Here is a 21,536-nt window from a genome sequence, read left to right as displayed (position 1 = left end):
CCCTACTATATTTAGCACCAGTCATTTTTGTGCTGACGATTACGGGCAGCTCCGGTTTCTTGAGGGCATCCCGTGAAGCGCTCACGTCACCTGTCGGTGCAACGGCCAGTGTGCAATGAGGAAAAACCTTTTAGAACATAGCGTTGCAGTTAAATAGCCGTTGGGGCGTTTTCGTGCTTTGATCTTGGAGATTGGTATCGCCGTTGCTCTTATTTTGCAGCCAACAAATGTTTACTGTTTTGGTTCAAGTAGGTTTTTTGAAGAACGACAAATAGAATATCTTCCATCGAGCGTGAGATTCTCTTGATCAAAGCTTGCATATATCCATCCATACTTATCGTGGTTAATAATATTACCTAATTGTGGTTAGCGACATTCAGGTTATATTTTGTCATATATCCGATATTATATGTAGGCTATCGCTGCATCAGTAACCTTCGAAACTGGAGATCGTGCGTTGCCCTTGCTGATATTAACTTGCAGGGTACTGCTTGAAATATATATTTAGTGATTCGTGCCTGGAGTGTCCGTGAATAGTTCATATAGGTAGGCCAAGCCTCGGGGCCACGAGTCCTCATATCACGAATCAATTAAATGGTTGGTCTGTTAAGAGACCGTGTGGGTAGAAATCACCATTCTAGTTATTTCATTGCAAAGTTGCTTTGAAAAGTTTGAAATTCGAAAAGCGAGACAGCTGTTTACAGTTGAGAATTCAACTCATGTTTCAACGGTGATGGAATTAAAATTGGGATTATTATGGGCTCTGAGTCCTCTCAGAACGAAAACTTGTCTACCTAATTTGAGCAATAAAAATCCTTAATACCACATACGTAAAAGAAACACTTTTAAAAAAATTAAAATCAAAGAAAACGAAGGTACATCTGTGTGCTTAGAGCGGGTTTTTAACGCTCTTGATAGCGTAAAAGCTATCTCAAATTTGTATGGAGTTGGAACATTAGCCTACGTTTGCCGCTAGAGGCGCTGTTCCAACTGCATACTTGAGTTAACTTTTACGATATCGAGAACGTTAAAAAACTTGCACTAAGTATACTGAGTAGTCACGAAACGCCCGTCAATTTATGTCGCACGCCGCGCCGCCCACTACGTATCTCTTGATTCTCTCAATGGCCCTTTTCTGATTTTGCGTGGACCATAAATCGCCTTATCTTCTTCTTCTACTCTTTGAGTGTTGGGGTTGTGGATGAGAATTGAAACCACTAAACTAACAGTAGCTACACTAACTGTCTTAAAAAAATAAGGAATTTGTTTTACCTAGAGTGCGCTAATTAAAAAATTAAAAATAATGCAAAATCGACAGTTAAGTATTTTAGTTTCTTCTATTATTTTTTTTGTAAATAGCTGGGTACGATGATCGACAATAAAGGTGAGCATAATCTTGAAACGCGGTGTAAATTTACTGGTTGTAGGGCGACTGGTGAGTTCGCACGGGTAGGTACCACAACCCTGACTATTTTCCGCGGTGGAGCAGTAATGTGTTTCGATTTGGATGGTGAGACTTAGAACAAGCCACTGTCCACACACAATACCGTCGGTTGAAAGGAAAATATTGCGGCGGATAAGGAGCTCAGCGTGGCCAAGATTGGCCCTTTTTCTTTCGGGATTTATATTAGGTACTTGCATATGAAATTAGCGTTTTGTCGTACTGACCACTTTGATCTGATATAACTCCTCTTTGGTTAAGAATTCCAAATTCAAATTTGTAAATTCATTTAGCTGGTAGGTACATAAAATATGAGTTTTGAAAACAGTCATTCTTTTTTTTCCTTTTTTTTTCGCTTATTACCGCACATTAGAAAATACGAAATATCGGTAGGTATATTTATTAGTATGAGCTCTACCGTGGCACCAGTGCTGCAGAAACAGCTCGAAGGATTACTGATGTGTAGGGCGCTGGTGTCGCAAAAAAGGTACGTTTTTGGTTTCAACATTTTTGTTCTGGAAATTTGGACCTTCAGAACCAACCCCATGGACGGCCGGAGACCAAAGTGGAAGATGAAAAATTAAAGGCTATTGTAGAAGCGGATCCATCACAAAACACTTCAGAGATAGCTGCAGGCTTCGGGGTAAAAGTGATAAAACTTTATTAATCCACTTGAAGCATCGGGAAAGTAAAAAAACTTGAACGATGGGTACCTCAGGAATGGTGTTAATCGAACTTGCAAACACACGTCGACTGCTGTGTTACTTTGCTTAACCGACACAATAATGAAGGGGTTTTAAATCGAATCATTACTTGTGATGAAAAGTGGATACTGTACGATAATCGGAAGCGCGTCGCAATGGCTGAAACCTGGAGACCTAGCCAAAAGCTGCCCTAAAAGAAAATTGACTCAGAAAAAATTACTTGTGAGTGTTTGGTGCACTAGCGCCGGTGTCGTTCACTACAGCTTTCTAAAATCTGGCCAAACGATTACGGCAGATATCTGTTGTCAGCAACTGCAAACTATGAAGGAAGAAATAGCTGCTAAACAACCGAGATTGGTCAATCGTTCTAGGCCACTGCTACTTCACGACAACGCAAGACCACACACTGCACAAAAAACAACCACTAAGCTAGATGAGCTATAATTGGAATGTCTGCGACATCCATCGTACGCCGCGGACCTTGTTCCAACAGATAACCATTTTTTTCGGAATTTGGACAACTTCTTGCAAGGAAAAAATTCAACTCCAATGCGGCAGTCTAAAACCGCCTTCAAAGAGTCTATTGATTCTCGCCCTCTTGGTTTTTTTAGTAAAGGGATTAATGAACTACCTATGAGATGGCAAAAGTGCACGGATAACAACGGTGCATACTTTGATTAATTAAATATATTTTACGAAAAAAAACCTTATAATCCTCCCGGACAAAACGCCAATTTCATATGTAAGGACCTAATATTATTTTCATAATGAATAAATTTTCTTCTTTTATGTCGTTCCCTCACAGCTGAAGATCGCGATCACATGTGACGTTCCTCCATTGTGTTCGATCATGTGGGACCGCATGGTACAGACTACCTACGACCATGTGTTTCTCTTACTAGATCTGACTGGATCTGGCTGGTGTTCTGCCTACGGCACGTTTGCCCTCTATGCGACCCACAATTTTGAGCTTCTCTAATTCATATCTGGGAGACCGCATGATGTGACCGAAAAAGCTCTTATCACGTTCCTGGCAGATGGAAGAGAGCCTTTTTCGGATGTTTGGCTTCCTTAGAATGGACTCATTGGTTCTCACAGTATTCGTAGTATCCTCCGCCATACCTACATTTCAGGCATCGATCTTTTTGGCATCGCGGCTTTTCATGCACCATGTCTCCGCTCCGTAGAGAAATATGGGAAAGATCAGTGCCCGCACCAAGCGCACTTTGGTTTTATAGCGAATACTACAATTTTTCCAGATCTTTATAATTAAATAAATTTTACAGTTTCTTAATACGACAAAACCAGTTGCACAGTAAGAGGGTTTTGTAGTTGGAATAATTTTTAGTATTTTTTTTACTTTAATTTAATGGAACTCACAATTTAATCTGAAATTCTTAACTTAGTTACCGATTTTACCGAAACTCTGCTGTTTTACTAAATTTTTTTTATAAAATATTAATCCATTTTACTTTCCATACAAGAGATTTAAAATGATTAATAAGGGTCTGATGTTATGATTCCCTTTGCCCACCGAATGAAAGAATCATGATCGAGTCAGGTTAATGTTTGTTTACAAATAAATTAAGTCTTATTTTCATAGTAAATTATTTAGGTAGGCAATTTATTTTAGTTCTTTATGTCTACTAGAATTTTACAAAATGAATTCAAAAGATAAAAGAAACATAGAACATACTTCAACACCTAAACGTCGTCGTCTTTCACTCAGACGAAAATGTTCAAATTTAAAAACATACATTTACAATGCACCTCATGAAGATTCTATACCTGAAATAGCTGATGAAGAAACTAATACGATACACCGATGTGAGTCACCGCGTCTACCGTGTAACCAAGTTGAATATTTGAGTGAATCTGGGAACAGTAGCGATATTCCATGTTCCCCGGGAGTTTCGAATAACTATACCTTAAACAACATCAGTAACTGGGAATCACTAGTATCCAGTGCAAATAACAAGAGTTCTAGTCATATAATTAAGCAAGAAATTGAAAACATATCTGATGAGATGTTCTGTTCGCTGATCGAAAAATCTGTTTCTAATCAAGAAGAAGTTGTTATGAAAAATGATGATAATAATGTTAATAGTCAAGCCAATCACAATCAAATCTTCAAGCTTAACTGTGGTTCCAAAGATGAATTAGAAACTAGAAATGAACTTATGCCAATTTCTCCAATAATAAATAGTAAATCATTTACTTTTAATAAAGGAACTAATCAAAATGAAAATATCAATGCCAGCACTATTAATTATGAAGTTGATATTGAAAATTATTTTGATGAGATCAACCATACCATAAGTAACTTCGATACAGTAAAATTGAATAAATCATCCCTTTTTGAAACAAAAGATTCATTTTTACTTGACATTAAAGATGACAGTATTCTAGGTCAAGAATTCAAATCGGATATTCATGATCTAGTTGAAAGAAAATTAGAAACAAAATTGAATGACAAGCAAGCAGTAATGAGTAATTTGAAAAGTTCAAATAGTTTTTATGGACTCCCGATCTCTGCTAAAGAGCTATTTAAAACTTTTAGGAATATAGAGAGGTTTTATGGTAATTATTGTTATTTTATTGACTTATATTACAATACTACATATACACTGAAGTTAGTATAGAGTTCAGTTCAGTGAAGTATTATCAGAGGAGAACCAAAGCTTGAGGTTCTGGTATCTGGTATGGCTTAATTGCTCTGCTGCTAAATGAACTGGATTGTTACTTTTTTCTTTCATAATATTAAATGATTCATGAATGAATGATTCAGATCAAGGTTCTTCTGGAGCGAAGTGGTTACTTGAGTCCTAGATAAAAATGATTGCTGCTACTCAGTTCGAGACACCAGATGTCAAAGGTACTGTGATGCAGCTGTTTCATCCAAAAAACCAGAATGTGTACAATCCTTCATGGCAGATATATATAGGTTGTTCTGTCATACTAACTATGCAAATCCAATTGCACCAGTAATTCAAAAATTTAAAAAACTTAAAATTAGTCTATGGAGAGGATGGAATACTCATTAATAGTAAAGTTATCTGTGTTATTTTATAAGTTTGACTGTTTGTTGCTCAGTTAGAGAAATATAACTGAACAAGCTACCTTATAAGCGGGATTAACACAATAAATACTTTTTATCAATAAAATGACCAAAGTAACAGTAGGTATATCTGCTATAGTAAATATTACAGGGTGTTTGTTGGTTATCATTTTGCATCTCATATCTACAAATATTGTGTATCAGAGACACAAGCAAGCTCATTTTCAAAGAAAATGCAAACGTTTAATTTTTTCTAAAATAAAAATGTCGTTTAGGTGACACTATAACTCTTGTCTAGTATAATATAAAAATATATGAATGAATATACATATAAGGAAAATCAGGAGAATTAGTGAACGCTTATTTCAATTTTAGATTGGCAAGAGGAATGTCTGAATCTAGATGCAATAAAACATAGAAGAAATTTGATATATGCTCTACCAACTAGTGGTGGGAAGACCTTGGTGTCTGAGGTTTTAATGATGAGAGAAGTCATCAACAGGAAGAAGAATGCTTTGTTCATATTACCCTATGTTGCTATTGTTCAGGAAAAAGTGAGTTAACAGTTTTTACTGTAGACTAGCAGACCCGGCCACACGTTGCTGTGGCTAAGGTTTTTGTTTCTAAATAAACGAGACCGGCTATGTTAATACCAAAAATTAACAAAGTAAGAATCATTTGATTTTACTGTATTGCGTTTACTACCAAATAAATTACAGCTATACTTTAGCCTCAGCAACATGTGGTGTTTATGCCATTAAATTGTAGCTTATGTGAAACGTTGGTATTTTTAACAAAGCGCCATCTATGAGATATTAATGTCTACAATTGTCTGTAAAAACTGATTTAAGGCGCCATCTTACTTATGAAACTTACAATTGATAACAATAATCAAGATAAGAAATCATTTTATTCTTAATTAATAAATATTGCGATCATTAATCGAAATAAAAACCATCCTATGGCCTAATTTGGAAAAAACTAATATTAAAAAAAAACAACTTAAAATTGGTTCAGTAGTTTAGGTGTCCATCGCGGACAAACAACGTGACACGTAATTTATATATATTAAGATGTATGGTACAAATCGTACGCTATATAAATCCTAAACATTAAATAACCAACCTCATTAGTGAAAAGTACTAGAGCGTGTCTTTAAATAAAAGGACAACCAGTAACAGTTAAATATTTGTTCAACTAACACCCGGTACGGCCTTGGAAATTTTGAATTCATAACAAAATTAAAAACTTTCGTTTTTAGATCTGGGCTCTGTCACCATTTGCAGTGCAGCTAGATTTCCTAATAGAAGAATATGCTGGTGGAAAAGGCAGTCTACCGCCAAAGAAACGACGCAAAAAGAACACTATTTACATTGCGACCATCGAGAAGGGTTTGGCACTTGTTAGAAGTCTCATAGAGCTGCGAAGACTGGACGAACTTGGACTTATTGTGGTAAAGCACCATTGCAAGCTTTTTGCGTAATTGTTCAATATTGTTTTTAGTCTGAAAATATCTGATAAGTATATATAAAGGATTTGTAAAATATAAATTAAAAAAAAGCATAAATTGTCTACAACATTTTCGAATGAAAAACGTAAACAATTCCTTTTTTCAGGTAGACGAACTTCATCTTATTGGAGAGAAAGGACGCGGCGGTACTCTAGAGACGTTGTTGACCACTGTCATATTCGTTAACCGTAAGTCAATTTAGAAAGTGTTCCAATCTATACTAATATTATAAAGCTGAAGAGTCTGTTTGTTTGAACGCGCTAATCTCAAGAACTACTGGTCCGATTTGAAAAAAAATTTCAGTGTTAGATAGCCTATTTATCGGCGAAGGCTATAGACCAATGCAGGCGGAGCACCAATAAAGAATGTTTCAAAATCGGGGTTTTTAAAGTTATACTTCTTTAGGCGCGTTATGAAAAATTGATGAGAGTGAAATTTTACGATGCGCGCGCACCGTGACACAAAATTAACAGAATGAAGTTGTCCACTAAATCGCTCAATACAATACGACCGACGTAACTTGGCTAGTCTGAATATAGCCGCAGGTGAACTTTCGCGCATGTACACTCGTAAAAAATGCTACCAACAAAACAGAAATGGAACCTCTGTTAGTGGCGCATGTTGGCACGCACGTCGCCTCTGTTCACTTTGTATTTATATTTATAATATTTATCCACATGCTTTAAGTTTCTACATTTAAAACACGTGTTTTCATTTTGTTTTCATTATACAAGTGCGAATTTTATATGTGCGTCTGAATTATAATCAGAAGTGATTTAAATTGAATATTTAAATCAATACTAATTAATATTAGAAAATATTTGTGAAAAAACTGTGCTCATCAACCTTCCTAAGTGCTCCAATACAATTGAGGTTAACTATCCGTATGTATTATTTAGTAATATAAATGACAAAATTATTGTTTAATATAATTCTTACTAAATATTATTAAATTATTAACGTTAAATATTTATTATTAATTATTTAATATTAAAAAAAAAGAAATAAATTTAATAAAAATAAAGTGTAACAATTTCTTACGCGCGTACATAAGTACACGCACCCTTTTTTCCCTTTTGAGAGCTTCCACTGCGTGCGCTGTGGAAACGGTTAAAGTTTCTACTAGAACTACACAGAACTACTCTTCGCGTTCCCGCCAAAAAGTCCTTGACTGCATAAACTACATCGTATTGCAGAGAATATACAAATAGTCGGCATGAGCGCGACGATAGGGAACTTAAGCGAAGTGGCAACGTTCCTGAAGGCGGAAGTGTACGAACGTCACTTCCGGCCGGTGGAGCTGACTGAGTACGTGAAGCTCGGGAGCACGCTGCACAGGATGCTGTGGACAGACGAGGGCTTGGAGCTTGTACCTGATAGAGAGTTGGATTTTAATGTGAGTGTTTTTTTTTATTGCTTAGTTGGGTTGATGAGCTTACAGCCCACCTAGTGTTAAGTGGTTTCTCCTCCTCACGTCGTTTTCTTCGTGGAATTGTGTCCTCTGGGACGTTTGCCATCTACCTTTCCTGTCACCATCAGCTGTTCTAGATTGTGACCCTCTTTACGAGCAATATGTCCGTAGAATTCCAGCACCCTATGAAGGCATATAGTGGAAAGTCTAGTTTTGATATAAAGCTCTCTCAGAATAGACACATAGCCCATATACATCCACAACGTAAATGCGCCACCCACCTTGAGATATAAGTTGTAAGGTCTCAAGTATAGTTACAACGGCTGCCCCGCCCTTCAAACCGAAACGTATTACTGCTTCACGGCAGAAATAGGCAGGGCGGTGGTATCCACCCGCGCGGACTCACAAGAGTTCCTACCGCCAGTAAAAAACTGTTGACTAAGGTTAGGTTAGGTTACGTCATTACGAATCCTCCTGATCCATTAACGGTGCTTTTAGGCACCACAAGCACCGGTCACCGTCCTCGTCGAACCCGTCGCTTGCGACGAAGGGCTCGACGAGCGAATTAACCCATAGACACAGCCCACTGAGTTTCTCGTCGGATCTTCTCAGTGGGTCGCGTTTCCGATCCGGTGGTAGATTATGCGAAGCACTGCTCTTGCTAGGGTCAGTGTTAGCAACACTCAGTTTGATCCCCGTGAGCTCACCTACACACGTTAGGGCGAAGCTGAAATAGCTTCTCAAGGCTATCAGCATAGGTAGGGAAAAAAAAGACAGGTCCTTGGGTAGTTCTTCTCCAACAGTCCCCGTTGATTGTTGTGCATGTGTCGCAGTACTCGGCGGAGCAGCGCGCGCGCGACCCGGACGGCGTGTGCGGGCTGCTGCGCGGGGGGCGGGCCGCGCTCGTGTTCTGTCCCACGCAGAGGAGCTGCGAGAACGTCGCCGCCACTGTAGCCGCCATGTTGCCGCCGTATGTACGCCTCATACACGGACTCATTACACGACCTCACAATGGACGGTGTTCAGTAACCAATATCCAAGAAATACAAGTTATTGTTCATATTGCGAATTATACGCTTCGGTACCTATGTAGTTAGTTGAATAATTTCTTTTACTTCTCAGGATCGAAAAGAAGAAGCGAAAGTGTGTCCTAAATTCAAATACGAGAATAATTTTTAAAGTCATACTGAGTTGTAACAAAAATAAATTTAAGAATGTTTCGTTGTAAAGTTGAATCCAAAATTAATTTTGAAAATGATACTGAAACTTTAAATCTTTAGATAAAAGGTCGACCGTGTTTGCAGAGAGATGGCAGACGGTCGCGCCGAGGAACGCTTAGCTCTGGTTGAAGCTCTGAGGGCCGAGGGCTCCACCGACGCCCTGCTGCAGGCGGCGTCCTGCGGCGTGGCCTACCACCACGCGGGGCTTGCGACCGACGAGCGACACTTGTTGGAACAGGCCTTCAGGTGAGGCAGCGGAGATAGATCCTTCGTAACGTTGCACACTTTGCATGACTCATTTATTAAGGGATTTTATGACCTGGTAACTAAGATTTTTAAGTCATGTCTCATTATAATTTTTATTTTTATTTTTATGAAAAATGATAATATGGAGTGAAATGAAATGAAGATGACTAATTTGAGACATTAATCAACTGGGATGAAATTAAATGAAATGAGATGAAATGATACGGGATGAAATATATAATCTCAGTAAAATGGTGGTCGTTTACTGAGATTTATTCAGTGGACTTTTTGGAGGATCCCGAGAAGTTACGTCCAGCGGCTTTGTTTCATTTTTCCACATTTGTGTACTTTCACCGATATTCAACAGTTAATAAACCACCGTTATTACATATTGAAACCTGAAGAAAAACTAAATAGACAAACTAAAACAAATCATCAACTTCAGTACTCGCGCTCCCGCCAAAAAGTCCCTTTGCGTGTCTCATGATGTGCGCAGCGCAGGTCGGGGGTGCTGTCCACCATATGCTGCACGTCGACCCTGGCGGCCGGCGTGAACCTGCCGGCGGCGCGCGTGCTGCTGCGGGGCGCGGCGGGCGCGCGGGGGGGGCCGCCCGCGCTCTCCGCCGCCGCCTACCGACAGATGGCGGGCCGGGCGGGCAGGGCGGGGCTCGCCGCCGCCGGTCAGTCTCTCTTATGCTGGGCTACATTAGCGGGCTACGGCGAATATTCGTGCTATCGCGATGAGTGTGGCCGAGTAGATCGTTGCAGCGCGTAGTATTCGGACGAGGGCGATGTACTATCGGGGTACTGTCGGTAAACTGGGGCGTATCAAAGGGATATATAAAATTATTTATTTATTTTATCAATAAAAATTTTTTTTATTTTTTATTATCTTTGTAGGCAGACGAGCATACGGCCCACCTGATGGGTTACCGTCGCCCATGGACTTCAGCAATGCGAGGAGCTAGAGCCGCTGCCTACCGCTTAATACTCTCCACAACCCTTGTTTGAAGAAGGACATGTCACAGTGCTCGGGCAACACTACGGAGGGGAACTCATTCCATAGCCGGATGGTACGCGGCAAAAAAGACCTCTGAAAACGCACTGTGGATGAACGCAGTGCCAGGTAGTCTGGATGAACTCTACTCCGGTGGCGGGCGGTGCGATGGTAAAAACGAGATATCGGTATCATCTCGAACAATTCCTCTGATTTGTCGCAACAATACTCGCTTGGGTGGCTACACCTACGTCACTTCAGTATCGTCCAGATTTTGATGCGGTACGAACGTGCTTGTACACCATGGAGTGCAGTAAAAAAAAAGTATTGAAATTCATTCAATTGTATTTAAATTAGGTACGTCTCTGTCGCACAGCACACCGCAACGCAACCCGGCACGGTGTATCGCCTCAACGCGACACCAATTTTCATCCGCTAATGTAGCCCCAGCATTTGTGATGACGAATGCCGATGTTTTCAGGCGAAAGCATACTAATATGCAGCCCCCAGCAGTGGGAGCATTTGAAGCCAGTACTGGAAGCGGGAGTGGCCCCGGTGACCAGCGTCCTGCGACCCTCGCTAGAGAGCTTAATACTGAGCGCCGTGACTCTACAGTTAGCGGACACTGGCCCCGAGCTGAAGAGACTGCTGGACTCCACGTTCATGGCTGTCCCGAAAGCTGCTGAAAGGTACGTAACGTTCCATCTAATGAGCTCTCAAACTGATGTTTCTAGATACAAGAGCACCCGTTAGAGCTGAAGACTTCACTGGGGGTAGGACCTCTTGTGAATCCGCGCGGGTAGGTACCACCCTGCCTATTTCTGCCGTGAAGCAGTAACGCGTTTCGGTTTGAAGGGTGGGGCAGCCGTTGTAACTATACTTGAGACCTTAGAACTTATATCTCAAGGTGGGTGGCGCATTTACGTTGTAGATGTCTATGGGCTCCAGTAATCACTTAACAGCAGGTGGGCTGTGAGCTCGTCCATCCATCTAAGCAATAAAAAAAAATGTTGCAGCGCGGCCGCCGACACGAGGGCGGCGTGCCAGGAGGTGCTGCGGTCCCTCACGCGTGCCGGAGTCCTGGACGTTAAGGGCCAAAGGAAACTAAACCAGGACAATGATGATGAGGAGCTATACAACTCTCAGTTCGTCGTCAGCAGACTCGGTCAAGCCGCTGTCAAAGGTACCGTCGCCAGGCGTGCGGCCCCGGCCCAGTAGTCGAGACGAAATTCCTAGAATCGTCGAGGACATTCCTCACAAGTCGAGTACCTTTGATGTGTTGGGGGTTGGTGCTTCCCGCTTCCGTAGGTTTAACCCGCGATTCCCTACAAGTGACCCCTGGGTGGTGCTAAACGGGAGCCGAAAACATAACCGGTGGTAGGACTTAGTCCGACTGGCTGGCGACCACCCTCCAACTAGAGTCCGCCGCCAAATAGCCTAGCTGTGTTCCGGCGTGTGGGTTGGAGAGCCAGTTCTATCCCTTCCCTTTCCCCTTCCTTGTTGGGGGTGAGTCTTGGTTACGCCTGGAACTTGCGGAGCAGACGTGCGTGCGAACTCGCGGGGCGTGATTGTTTGACGGGGGTATAGGGAGACCCAGTGAAACGGTATCCGCTGCCGCCCGCCGGTCAGTAGGGGACCTGAACCCGGGTGTCTCTACTAAACTCCGCCCCGGGAAGCTGTCCCGCCAACCGGTGTAAAATTCTGTCGTGCGGTCGTCGTGCCGGAGTCGGAGACCGGAGTGGATCCCGGCGATCGCACGCAGAGTGGACTGGGGGCCCTTCCATGCCCTGCGTCAGTCTCTCACGCAACCCGTGGTCGAGCACGTACTATGTTCCGCGCTTCATTCAGGTGTTGCCTCGATCTCACCTTTAACATCCTACCTCTCCTAATCCTACTCTCCTGAAATATAACAACTTAATTAATGAAGTCGAAAAAAAAGAAAAGGGTTTTACAGGCGGCTCCCCATTCCACATTTAATGTGGATTTCAGCAATGTCAGGGGCCTACATAGCAACCTTGACGCCGTACACCACCACCTTGAGACGACGCAGCCTGCCCTGCTTTTTTTAACGGAGACGCAGATATCTGCTCCGGATGATACCTCATACCTTGAATACCCCGGCTACGTATTGGAGCACAACTTCCTGCGTAAAGCCGGGGTGTGCGTATTCGTCCGGGCTGATGTCTGTTGTCGCCGTCTTCGGGGCCTCGAACAACGGGACCTGTCCCTCTTGTGGCTGCGCGTAGATCACGGGGGCCGTAGCCGAATCTACGCGTGCCTGTACAGGTCCCACAGCAGTGATGCAGGTTCAGCTCTGTTTGAGCATGTGCAAGAGGGGACTAACCGCGTGCTTGAGCAGTACCCATCTGCGGAGGTGGTGGTTCTTGGAGACTTTAACGCTCACCACCAAGAGTGGTTGGGGTCCAGAACCACTGACCTCCCGGGTCGGACTGCCTACGATTTCGCCTTGGCCTACGGCTTCTCCCAGCTGGTGACACAGCCCACCCGTGTCCCAGATATCGAGGGGCACGAGCCTTCTTTGTTGGACCTTCTGCTGACCACAGATCCGGCCGGATACAGTGTGGTGGTCGACGTTCCGCTTGGATCGTCTGATCACTGCCTTATTCGTGCTGCCGTTCCACTCTCTCGTCCTGATCGTCGAACGACGACCGGGTATCGAAGAGTTTGGCGGTATATGTCAGCAGATTGGGATGGATTGCGTGAATTTTACGCATCCTACCCATGGGGGCGGTTCTGCTTTTCCTCTGCTGATCCTGACGTCTGTGCGGACCGTCTTAAAGACGTGGTGCTCCAGGGGATGAAATTGTTTATTCCCTCCTCTGAAGTGCCCGTTGGGGGTCGCAGCAGACCCTGGTATAACAATGCCAGCAGGGATGCTGCACACCTCAAGCGGTCCGCATACGTGGCATGGGATAATGCCAGGAGACGTCAGGACCCTAACATCTCAGAGGAAAGGCGGAAATATAACGCCGCTTCCAGGTCCTACAAGAAGGTTATTGCCAAGGCGAAGTTAGAGCACGTTGCTAGAATTGGCAAGCGACTGAAGAGCTATCCCTCTGGGAGCCGTGCTTTTTGGTCGCTCGCCAAAGCTGCAGAAGGAAACTTTTGCAGGTCTAGTCTCCCACCACTACGCAAGTCCGATGACAGTCTGGCCCATAGTGCGAAAGAGAAGGCTGACCTTCTGGTCAAACTCTTCGCCTCGAACTCGACTGTGGACGACGGGGGTGCCACACCACCGAACATCCTCCGGTGTGATAGTTCCCTGCCCGAGATCTGCTTTACACAGTGTGCAGTCAGGCGGGAACTCCGACTCCTGGACGTCCATAAGTCGAGCGGGCCAGACGGCATCCCTGCAGTGGTTCTGAAAACGTGCGCTCCTGAGCTGACGCCTGCGCTAACGCGTTTGTATCGCCTCTCTTATTGCACTAACAGGGTTCCGTCTTCATGGAAGACTGCCCACGTCCACCCTATCCCCAAGAAGGGTGACCGGTCGGACCCATCGAGCTATAGGCCTATCGCGATAACTTCCTTGCTTTCCAAGGTGATGGAGCGAATAATTAATATACAACTCCTGAAGTATCTGGAGGATCGCCAGCTGATCAGTGACCGACAGTACGGTTTCCGTCACGGTCGCTCAGCTGGCGATCTTCTTGTATACCTTACTCACAGGTGGGCTGAAGCCTTGGAAAGCAAGGGCGAGGCTCTTGCTGTGAGCCTTGATATCGCGAAGGCCTTCGACAGGGTCTGGCATAGGGCACTTCTATCGAAGTTACCATCTTACGGAATCCCCGAGGGTCTCTGCAAGTGGATCGCTAGCTTTTTGGATGGGCGGAGCATCACGGTCGTTGTAGACGGTGACTGTTCTGATACCATGACCATTAACGCTGGCGTTCCACAAGGTTCGGTGCTCTCCCCCACGCTTTTCATCCTGTATATCAATGACATGCTGTCTATTGATGGCATGCATTGCTATGCAGATGACAGCACGGGGGATGCGCGATATATCGGCCATCAGAGTCTCTCTCGGAGCGTGGTGCAAGAGAGACGATCAAAACTTGTGTCTGAAGTGGAGAACTCTCTGGGGCGAGTCTCCGAATGGGGTGAATTGAACTTGGTTCAATTCAACCCGATAAAGACACAAGTTTGCGCGTTCACTGCGAAGAAGGACCCCTTTGTCATGGCGCCGCAATTCCAAGGAGTATCCCTACAACCTTCCGAGAGTATCGGGATACTTGGGGTCGACATTTCGAGCGATGTCCAGTTTCGGAGTCATTTGGAAGGCAAAGCCAAGTTGGCGTCCAAAATGCTGGGAGTCCTCAACAGAGCGAAGCGGTACTTCACGCCTGGACAAAGACTTTTGCTTTATAAAGCACAAGTCCGGCCTCGCATGGAGTACTGCTCCCATCTCTGGGCTGGGGCTCCCAAATACCAGCTTCTTCCATTTGACTCCATACAGAGGAGGGCCGTTCGGATTGTCGATAATCCCATTCTCTCGGATCGTTTGGAGCCTCTGGGTCTGCGGAGGGACTTCGGTTCCCTCTGTATTTTGTACCGTATGTTCCATGGGGAGTGCTCTGAGGAATTGTTCGAGATGATACCAGCATCTCGTTTTTACCATCGCACCGCCCGCCACCGGAGTAGAGTTCATCCATACTACCTGGAGCCACTGCGGTCATCCACAGTGCGTTTCCAGAGATCTTTTTTGCCACGTACCATCCAGCTATGGAATGAGCTCCCCTCCACGGTGTTTCCCGAGCGCTATGACATGTCCTTCTTCAAACGAGGCTTGTGGAGAGTATTAAGCGGTAGGCAGCGGCTTGGCTCTGCCCCTGGCATTGCTGAAGTCCATGGGCGACGGTAACCACTCACCATCAGGTGGGCCGTATGCCCGTCTGCCTACAAAGGCAATAAAAAAAAAAAAAAAAAAAAAAAATGTGTGTTTCCGTTATCTGACAATAGATGGGGTTGTACTTCTCGAGCGTTCTAGGTGCTATTAGATCCTTCGATATTCGTTCGGCTATTCGGCGATTGATGGCGTTACTCTTACCGGCGTAACAGTAATACAGTAGTAATATATCGTGTGGGCGGCAGGATGCCTGTCGGTGGAGGCGGCGCGGCGGCTGGTGGCGGAGCTGCGTCGTGCGGCGCGCGGGCTGGTGCTGTGCGGGCCGCTGCACCTGCTGTACCTGGCGGCGCCGCACGACGACCCCGTGCGGCCCGACCCGAGACACTTTTACTCGCTGGTCAGCTTTTTTCTTCTTTTGAAGTGAAACTTCTTTAGAATCGTTGTGATTTCAAACTCGATGAAACGAAATGAAACGAAACGAAAAAATAAGTGTGCCGCGATTGGCTTGCCGAAGCGGCTCCGAGCGGCGCCGACAAATCACGAAGCGCTCCACACGGTCTCGTGTCCCCGACTAGTTCAGTGTGTTTTTGACGTCCGTGCACGCTGTCGTGTTACTGTAGCCCATAGACATCTACAACGTAAATGCGCCACCCACCTTGAGATATAAGTTCTAAGGTCGCAAGTATGGTTACAACGGTTGCCCCACCCTTCAAACCGAAACGTATTACTGCTTCACGGCAGACATAGGCAGGGTGGTGGTACCTACCCGCGCGGACTCACAAGGGGTCTTACCACCAGCTTAGCAGCTCGGACTCCCGCGCGTAGCTGCATGCAATATATCGTTTGAATGTTTTATTGTCATTGTCAGTACTGCGAACTAGACGAAGAGGGCCTGCAGACAGCTAAGGCGCTGGGCATCAACGAGACGAACGCGATCCGCATGATGACCGGGAGACCCATGGCTGTTAGTACATGCATTCATTTAACTAAACATCTGTATTTGTTAGTTCTTTTTACTTAACACAAATATTGAGATCTACGAGCTCATGCCAAAAAAATCTTTTTTGTTTATTGGGGGTATTATATTCAGGTTGGGCCAGTGAAACGGTTGATCACACAAACTTCTTTCTTTATTTCGTCTTAATTTATGTAACTAAAATATAATCGTCTAGCTTCTTCAGAGTTACACCGCGTCTGTCTGCCGTCGCGTTCGGCCACTACTATCTCGCTTAAGAAATAAAACTACATGTTCCGCATTCATTCGCTGTCTTTCTTACTTCTTAACACGATATCTCCTATCTCTCTCACTCAATCATGCTCCATATCTGTCAATCATCGATATCGCTCCGTTTCGTTCCTACATTTATTTACTTTATTGCTCTTGTAGGTAGAACAAACATACGGCCCACCTGATGGTGAGTGGTTACCGTCGCCCATGGATTTCAGCAATGCCATGGGCAGAGCCAAGCCATTGCCTACAAAGTTCATTGTTGATTGTAACCACCAACAGTGCTGTGTATACACCAATAGTGTATACACTATAGTGCACATGTGTATAGTACAGTGTGTATGATTCGACGTGCAACCCAACCCCTGCATCAGCCTGATTCTGATCCGGTAGTAGATTCATTCGCAAGCAGTTGCTCTTGAGTTGTTAGGTCCTTCGGAGGCGCTCGGGCAGCTGTTAGCAATCCCACCCCTCCTCGCAGAGCCTTTGCTCGCCCACCTGTCCTGGTGAAACTGGAAAAGCCTCCAGGCCACCAGTAATCCTCAATCATAAGAAAAAAATTTAAAAGGGAACTGTACTAATAATGGTAATGGTAATGGCGGTAAAGCTAAAGGCAAAGGCAAAGGCGCAACGTTCATAGTGCCACCGAAGACGCCTGCAAAATTGAACAGATATTCTGAGTTATTTAATGCTATGAAATTTATTTGCATGAAAATTTAATATAATTACACATTTACTACCAAGCACGCTATTACATGATTTTTAAAACTCATTGAGCAAGGTTATTACATTATTACGTAATTTATATTATAAATGTGAATTTAATTATTATCCGTTTGTTTTACTACCAATCGTTCCGACGATGCGTAGTGCCTGGGGCCGCACGTGTAGCGTTTGACTAGTGTCGCTTGTGCCCGCCAGTCCGTGCCGTCGCTGGTCGTGAGCCGGTTCTACATGGCGCTGATGCTGCGCGATCTCTGGCGACACATGCCGCTGCACGCCGTGGCCGACAAGTGCGTGCTCTTTATCACTACTTTCTAGGTCAAATTGAGATAAGGTATTTAGGCATTTTTGTAATCAAGTAATACTGGTGGTAGGACCTCTTGTGAGTCCGCGCGGGTAGGTACCACCACCCTGCCTATTTCTGCCGTGAAGCAGTAATGCGTTTCGGTTTGAAGGGCGGGGCAGCCGTTGTAACTATACTGAGACCTTAGAACTTATATCTCAAGGTGGGTGGCGCATTTACGTTGTAGATGTCTGGGCTCCAGTAACCACTTAACACCAGGTGGGCTGTGAGCTCGTCCACCCATCTAAGCAATAGAAAAAAAAAGAAAAAAAATAATATTATATTCATAGCTCAAGGTTAATCAACTGTATCATCTGTCACATGAAGGTCACTTCTGACGGTTAGTTATTGATCCGCTAGAGACAGTGACGTCACAGTGCAGACGCTCGCGGCTTGTCGGTTCTCTCAACTTACGTGGGTCCGCCATTTCGCAGCAGGAAGCCAAGTGGAATGACTTCGCGCTCTTACAAACATGATGACCGCACGTTTGGTGGTGGATAACTAAATGCAGCTTAGCGATTTCAACTGCCAAATGCGCACTCCACGGTGGGGTCGCGTGCGGGGTTCGAGGGGGAGGGGGGCGTGCGAGGCCCTAGTGCTCAGGCCGTGTACTCGGTGCAGATACCTGGTGGGGCGGGGCCGCGTGCAGTGGCTGCTGACGGCGGGGTGCGCGGGGGCGGGGGGCGCGGCGGCGGCGTGCGAGGCGCTGGGGGCGGCGCCCTTCGCCGCGCTGCTGCAGCCGCTGGCGCTGGCGCTCAGGACGTGCGCTCATCCGCAACTACACCTGCTCATGGAACTGCCAGCCGTGAAAAAAGTATGTTTTAATATTCTTGGATGGAACTGTAAGAATATCGTTCAGACGCTAATTTACGCAATTTTATCTACATCATATACATAGGATGGGTAAGAACGGAACGTATGAAAAGAGTGTGGAACGGAGCGTTAAGATATATAAGTAACAGAAAACGGTAAGAAAGGAAAATGAAAATGACAGAGAAAAGAAAGATGGCAAAAACGATTGAATGAACAAGGCGTAAAAAAGTGTCAATTAATTTTTAATTATTATAATATATAAAGAAGATTTTGGAAAATAATAGTAAAAGTGCAATAGTGGATAGTGTTATTTATGCGCCACGATTACAATTCTACATACGTCCAACACAAATATACATTTTGTCGCCACGGTCTAGAAAATACAAGAGACCGAGATAAATCATTTTACACTCATCTAAATTATGAAACAACAGTTTTTGTGTACAGTTCATTGAATTTTACTTGAATAATACGAACTATAGGCAGTAGTTTCTTTTAGATTTAACTGAAAATGTTGCACATAAAATATAACTTTATTGTGTTTTAAACTAATGTTTCGATCTAAAACGAAAACTCACCGTAAAGTTTTATTAAATCTAAGTTATTTATCGAGTTCATTTCGCGACCATAACTGATCAAACCGAAGACAGTAAGTAATAGTATAAGTAATAATAAGTGTGCTCATTATCTAACCGTCTAGACCAGCCTTTCCCAAAGTGGGCGATATCGCCCCCTCGTGGGCGCCGCAGGCCTAAAGAGGGGCGGTAAGAGACCCAAAAAAAGGGGCGTTGTGTAGAGGCTTGGAAGCGATTTGTAATTTCATCTAGGAGGACTCTTAGACAGCGACTGAACTCTCGCTATAGTGGTTTTTTGGTAGGTGAAAAAATGGAGGACGCTAATAAATAATTTACTCTCAAAGTGGGCAGTAGACAAAATAAGTTTGGGAACCCCTGGTCTAGACAGTATATTTAAAATTAATTATTATTTGTGTTCACGACCAGGCCCGTGCGCTGCAGCTGATGCGTGCGGGATACAAGAGAATAGAAGACGTCGCTAAAGCTTCTCCAGAAAATTTGACCTCCTCCATCAGTCATCTGTCCAGGACCGCCGCCACGCACCTCATCAGTGCTGCCAGGGTCCGTCGCTGTATTAACCAATTGAATATGCAATTTCGAAAAGGGCACATGTCGCATATTTTGTCAAATACGTTTTTTCATATACATGTGGTTTTGAAGCCACACCAATTTTATAATAATTTTCAGTAATTTTCAATTGCTAATTAACACTAAAATATATCTCAAAAGTTAATATTTTAAATTTTACACTGCTTTAGAAAATAATCAGCTTTTTTTCATTTCCTGAACATTTTACATTTTGAGAGATGTGCCCTTTTCGAAATTGCATATTCAATTGTTTCACACATTCGCCGTGCTCATTAAAATTAATTAGTGGTCCCACAGTAGTCGAAATTCGGCTATAATTAGTTGAAATTATAAGCTTGAACATTATTATGGTTTTATTGTCAAAGACTCTTCGATCATTACGGGAATAATGGATTTCGCCAAAATTACACTATAGACGAATATAATTAAGGAAAAACAATAATACCTAATCTATTCTCAATTTGACCACATACTGAATTAAGGGCGCCTTCTGAAGTGTCCCGTCGCGTTTTAATCTCTGTAATTCATTAATCATGTATTGTGACTAGTAATGTTATGAAATAAAATTTATTTTAACGACATCCCGTGGCGGGGCTCGTCCTTGTACTTACTGCACGCCGACACCAGCAAGGGACCCGGCAGGGTTGGACTCGGTGTGACGAGGCTAGTTGTTTCAACTAACAAATATACTTGTACAATACAATACCACCTTGAGATATAAGTTCTAAGGTCTCAGTATAGTTACAACGGCTGCCCCACCCTTCAAACCGAAACGCATTACTGCTTCACGGCAGAAATAGGCAGGGCGGTGGTTCATTCAGCAGCATTACCATTAAATTTCGATATTATTTTCAGATGATGCTCATAGAAAAAGTTGAGAATCTTCGTGCCGAAGCGGAAGACGTGATGCAGGAACTGAATTTATGAGAGCGGACCGCGGACCGCACCGGGAGAGTCGCGGGACTAGATGCTGTATGCATCTGAAGTTAAGAGTGACAATAACAGTGGCTACGAATATATCACAGACATCATTATTGTGATTCAGATTGGACAGTAGAAATTTATCATTGAACTGTGGTTACGATGTATATAAAGACCGGACGATATCCTTCGATGATTTGTTTGTGTATCCAGCTGTACAGGGTTTGGACGCAGCGTGGTGTCAGCTGCCATGTTACTGTTGTTGGAAACTAGTTGATTATTATTTAAAAATGAGTTTAAGAATTAATTTGATAATATAATAATATGATGTGATATACATGATATTACTTAGTAAAATTGTTTTGATAAACATTGTGTTGTCATTATGATGGTAGTTTTGAAGCCGGACCTATCTTAAAAATTCTTTCACTAATAAAAGCTACACTATCTGGAACATAGTTTTGATAAAGGCCACAAAAATGTAGTGAGAAGTCAATTTGAAAACCGTGAGTTTCCCAGCATCCCACGGTACCAGCTAGCAAACACAGCCAGGATGTACTGAAAGCAACATAACAAGATATCATTTAAATATTTTAAATCATATTTATTACACTCGCAACCTATCCTGAATACAAACTCCCCGCGGTACAGGACAGCTTGGGTCGTTGACTCCGCTCTCACGTTAACTAAAGTAAATTAACTGTTATTGGATCTACCGTTCATACCCGTTTACGCTGATCCCCTAGATTACTAGCTTATGTAGGGAAAAAAACCACTAAAATTGCTTTCTGGAACGGAACACCGCCGCATAGCAAATGTTATTTTTGCTAAAATAAGGCTTGTAAGAATTTGCATTGGCACTCTTTCGAGTTAAAACGAAGTACGGTTACT

The 21,536-nt window shown here is 43.6% G+C and overlaps 1 protein-coding gene across 2 annotated transcripts; it reads left to right on the top strand.

Moving 5' to 3' along the window:
- The first annotated feature begins 3,678 nt into the window (after window positions 1-3,678).
- Window positions 3,679-21,015, top strand: LOC101741767 (helicase POLQ-like). 2 transcript variants are annotated; one of them, XM_012690560.4, is made up of 16 exons: window positions 3,679-4,725; window positions 5,579-5,757; window positions 6,465-6,656; window positions 6,820-6,901; window positions 7,910-8,109; window positions 8,958-9,094; window positions 9,429-9,590; window positions 10,092-10,270; window positions 11,069-11,276; window positions 11,604-11,770; window positions 15,700-15,851; window positions 16,323-16,418; window positions 17,604-17,695; window positions 18,370-18,562; window positions 19,563-19,697; window positions 20,580-21,015. In XM_012690560.4, the coding sequence occupies exons 1-16, from the start codon at window positions 3,807-3,809 to the stop codon at window positions 20,649-20,651; spliced, it is 3,165 nt and encodes a 1,054-aa protein (XP_012546014.2). In that variant the 5' UTR covers window positions 3,679-3,806; the 3' UTR covers window positions 20,652-21,015. The 2 variants fall into 2 exon arrangements, with proteins under 2 accessions (XP_012546014.2, XP_021203789.2); XM_021348114.3 differs by lacking the exons at window positions 18,370-18,562; window positions 19,563-19,697; window positions 20,580-21,015 and having other exon boundaries at window positions 3,685-4,725; window positions 17,553-17,695.
- Window positions 21,016-21,536: the final 521 nt, after the last annotated feature.

Source organism: Bombyx mori, chromosome 13 (assembly GCF_030269925.1).
Source record: "Bombyx mori chromosome 13, ASM3026992v2".
NCBI lineage: Eukaryota > Metazoa > Arthropoda > Insecta > Lepidoptera > Bombycidae > Bombyx > Bombyx mori.
This window is presented reverse-complemented; position numbering and strand designations above follow the sequence as displayed.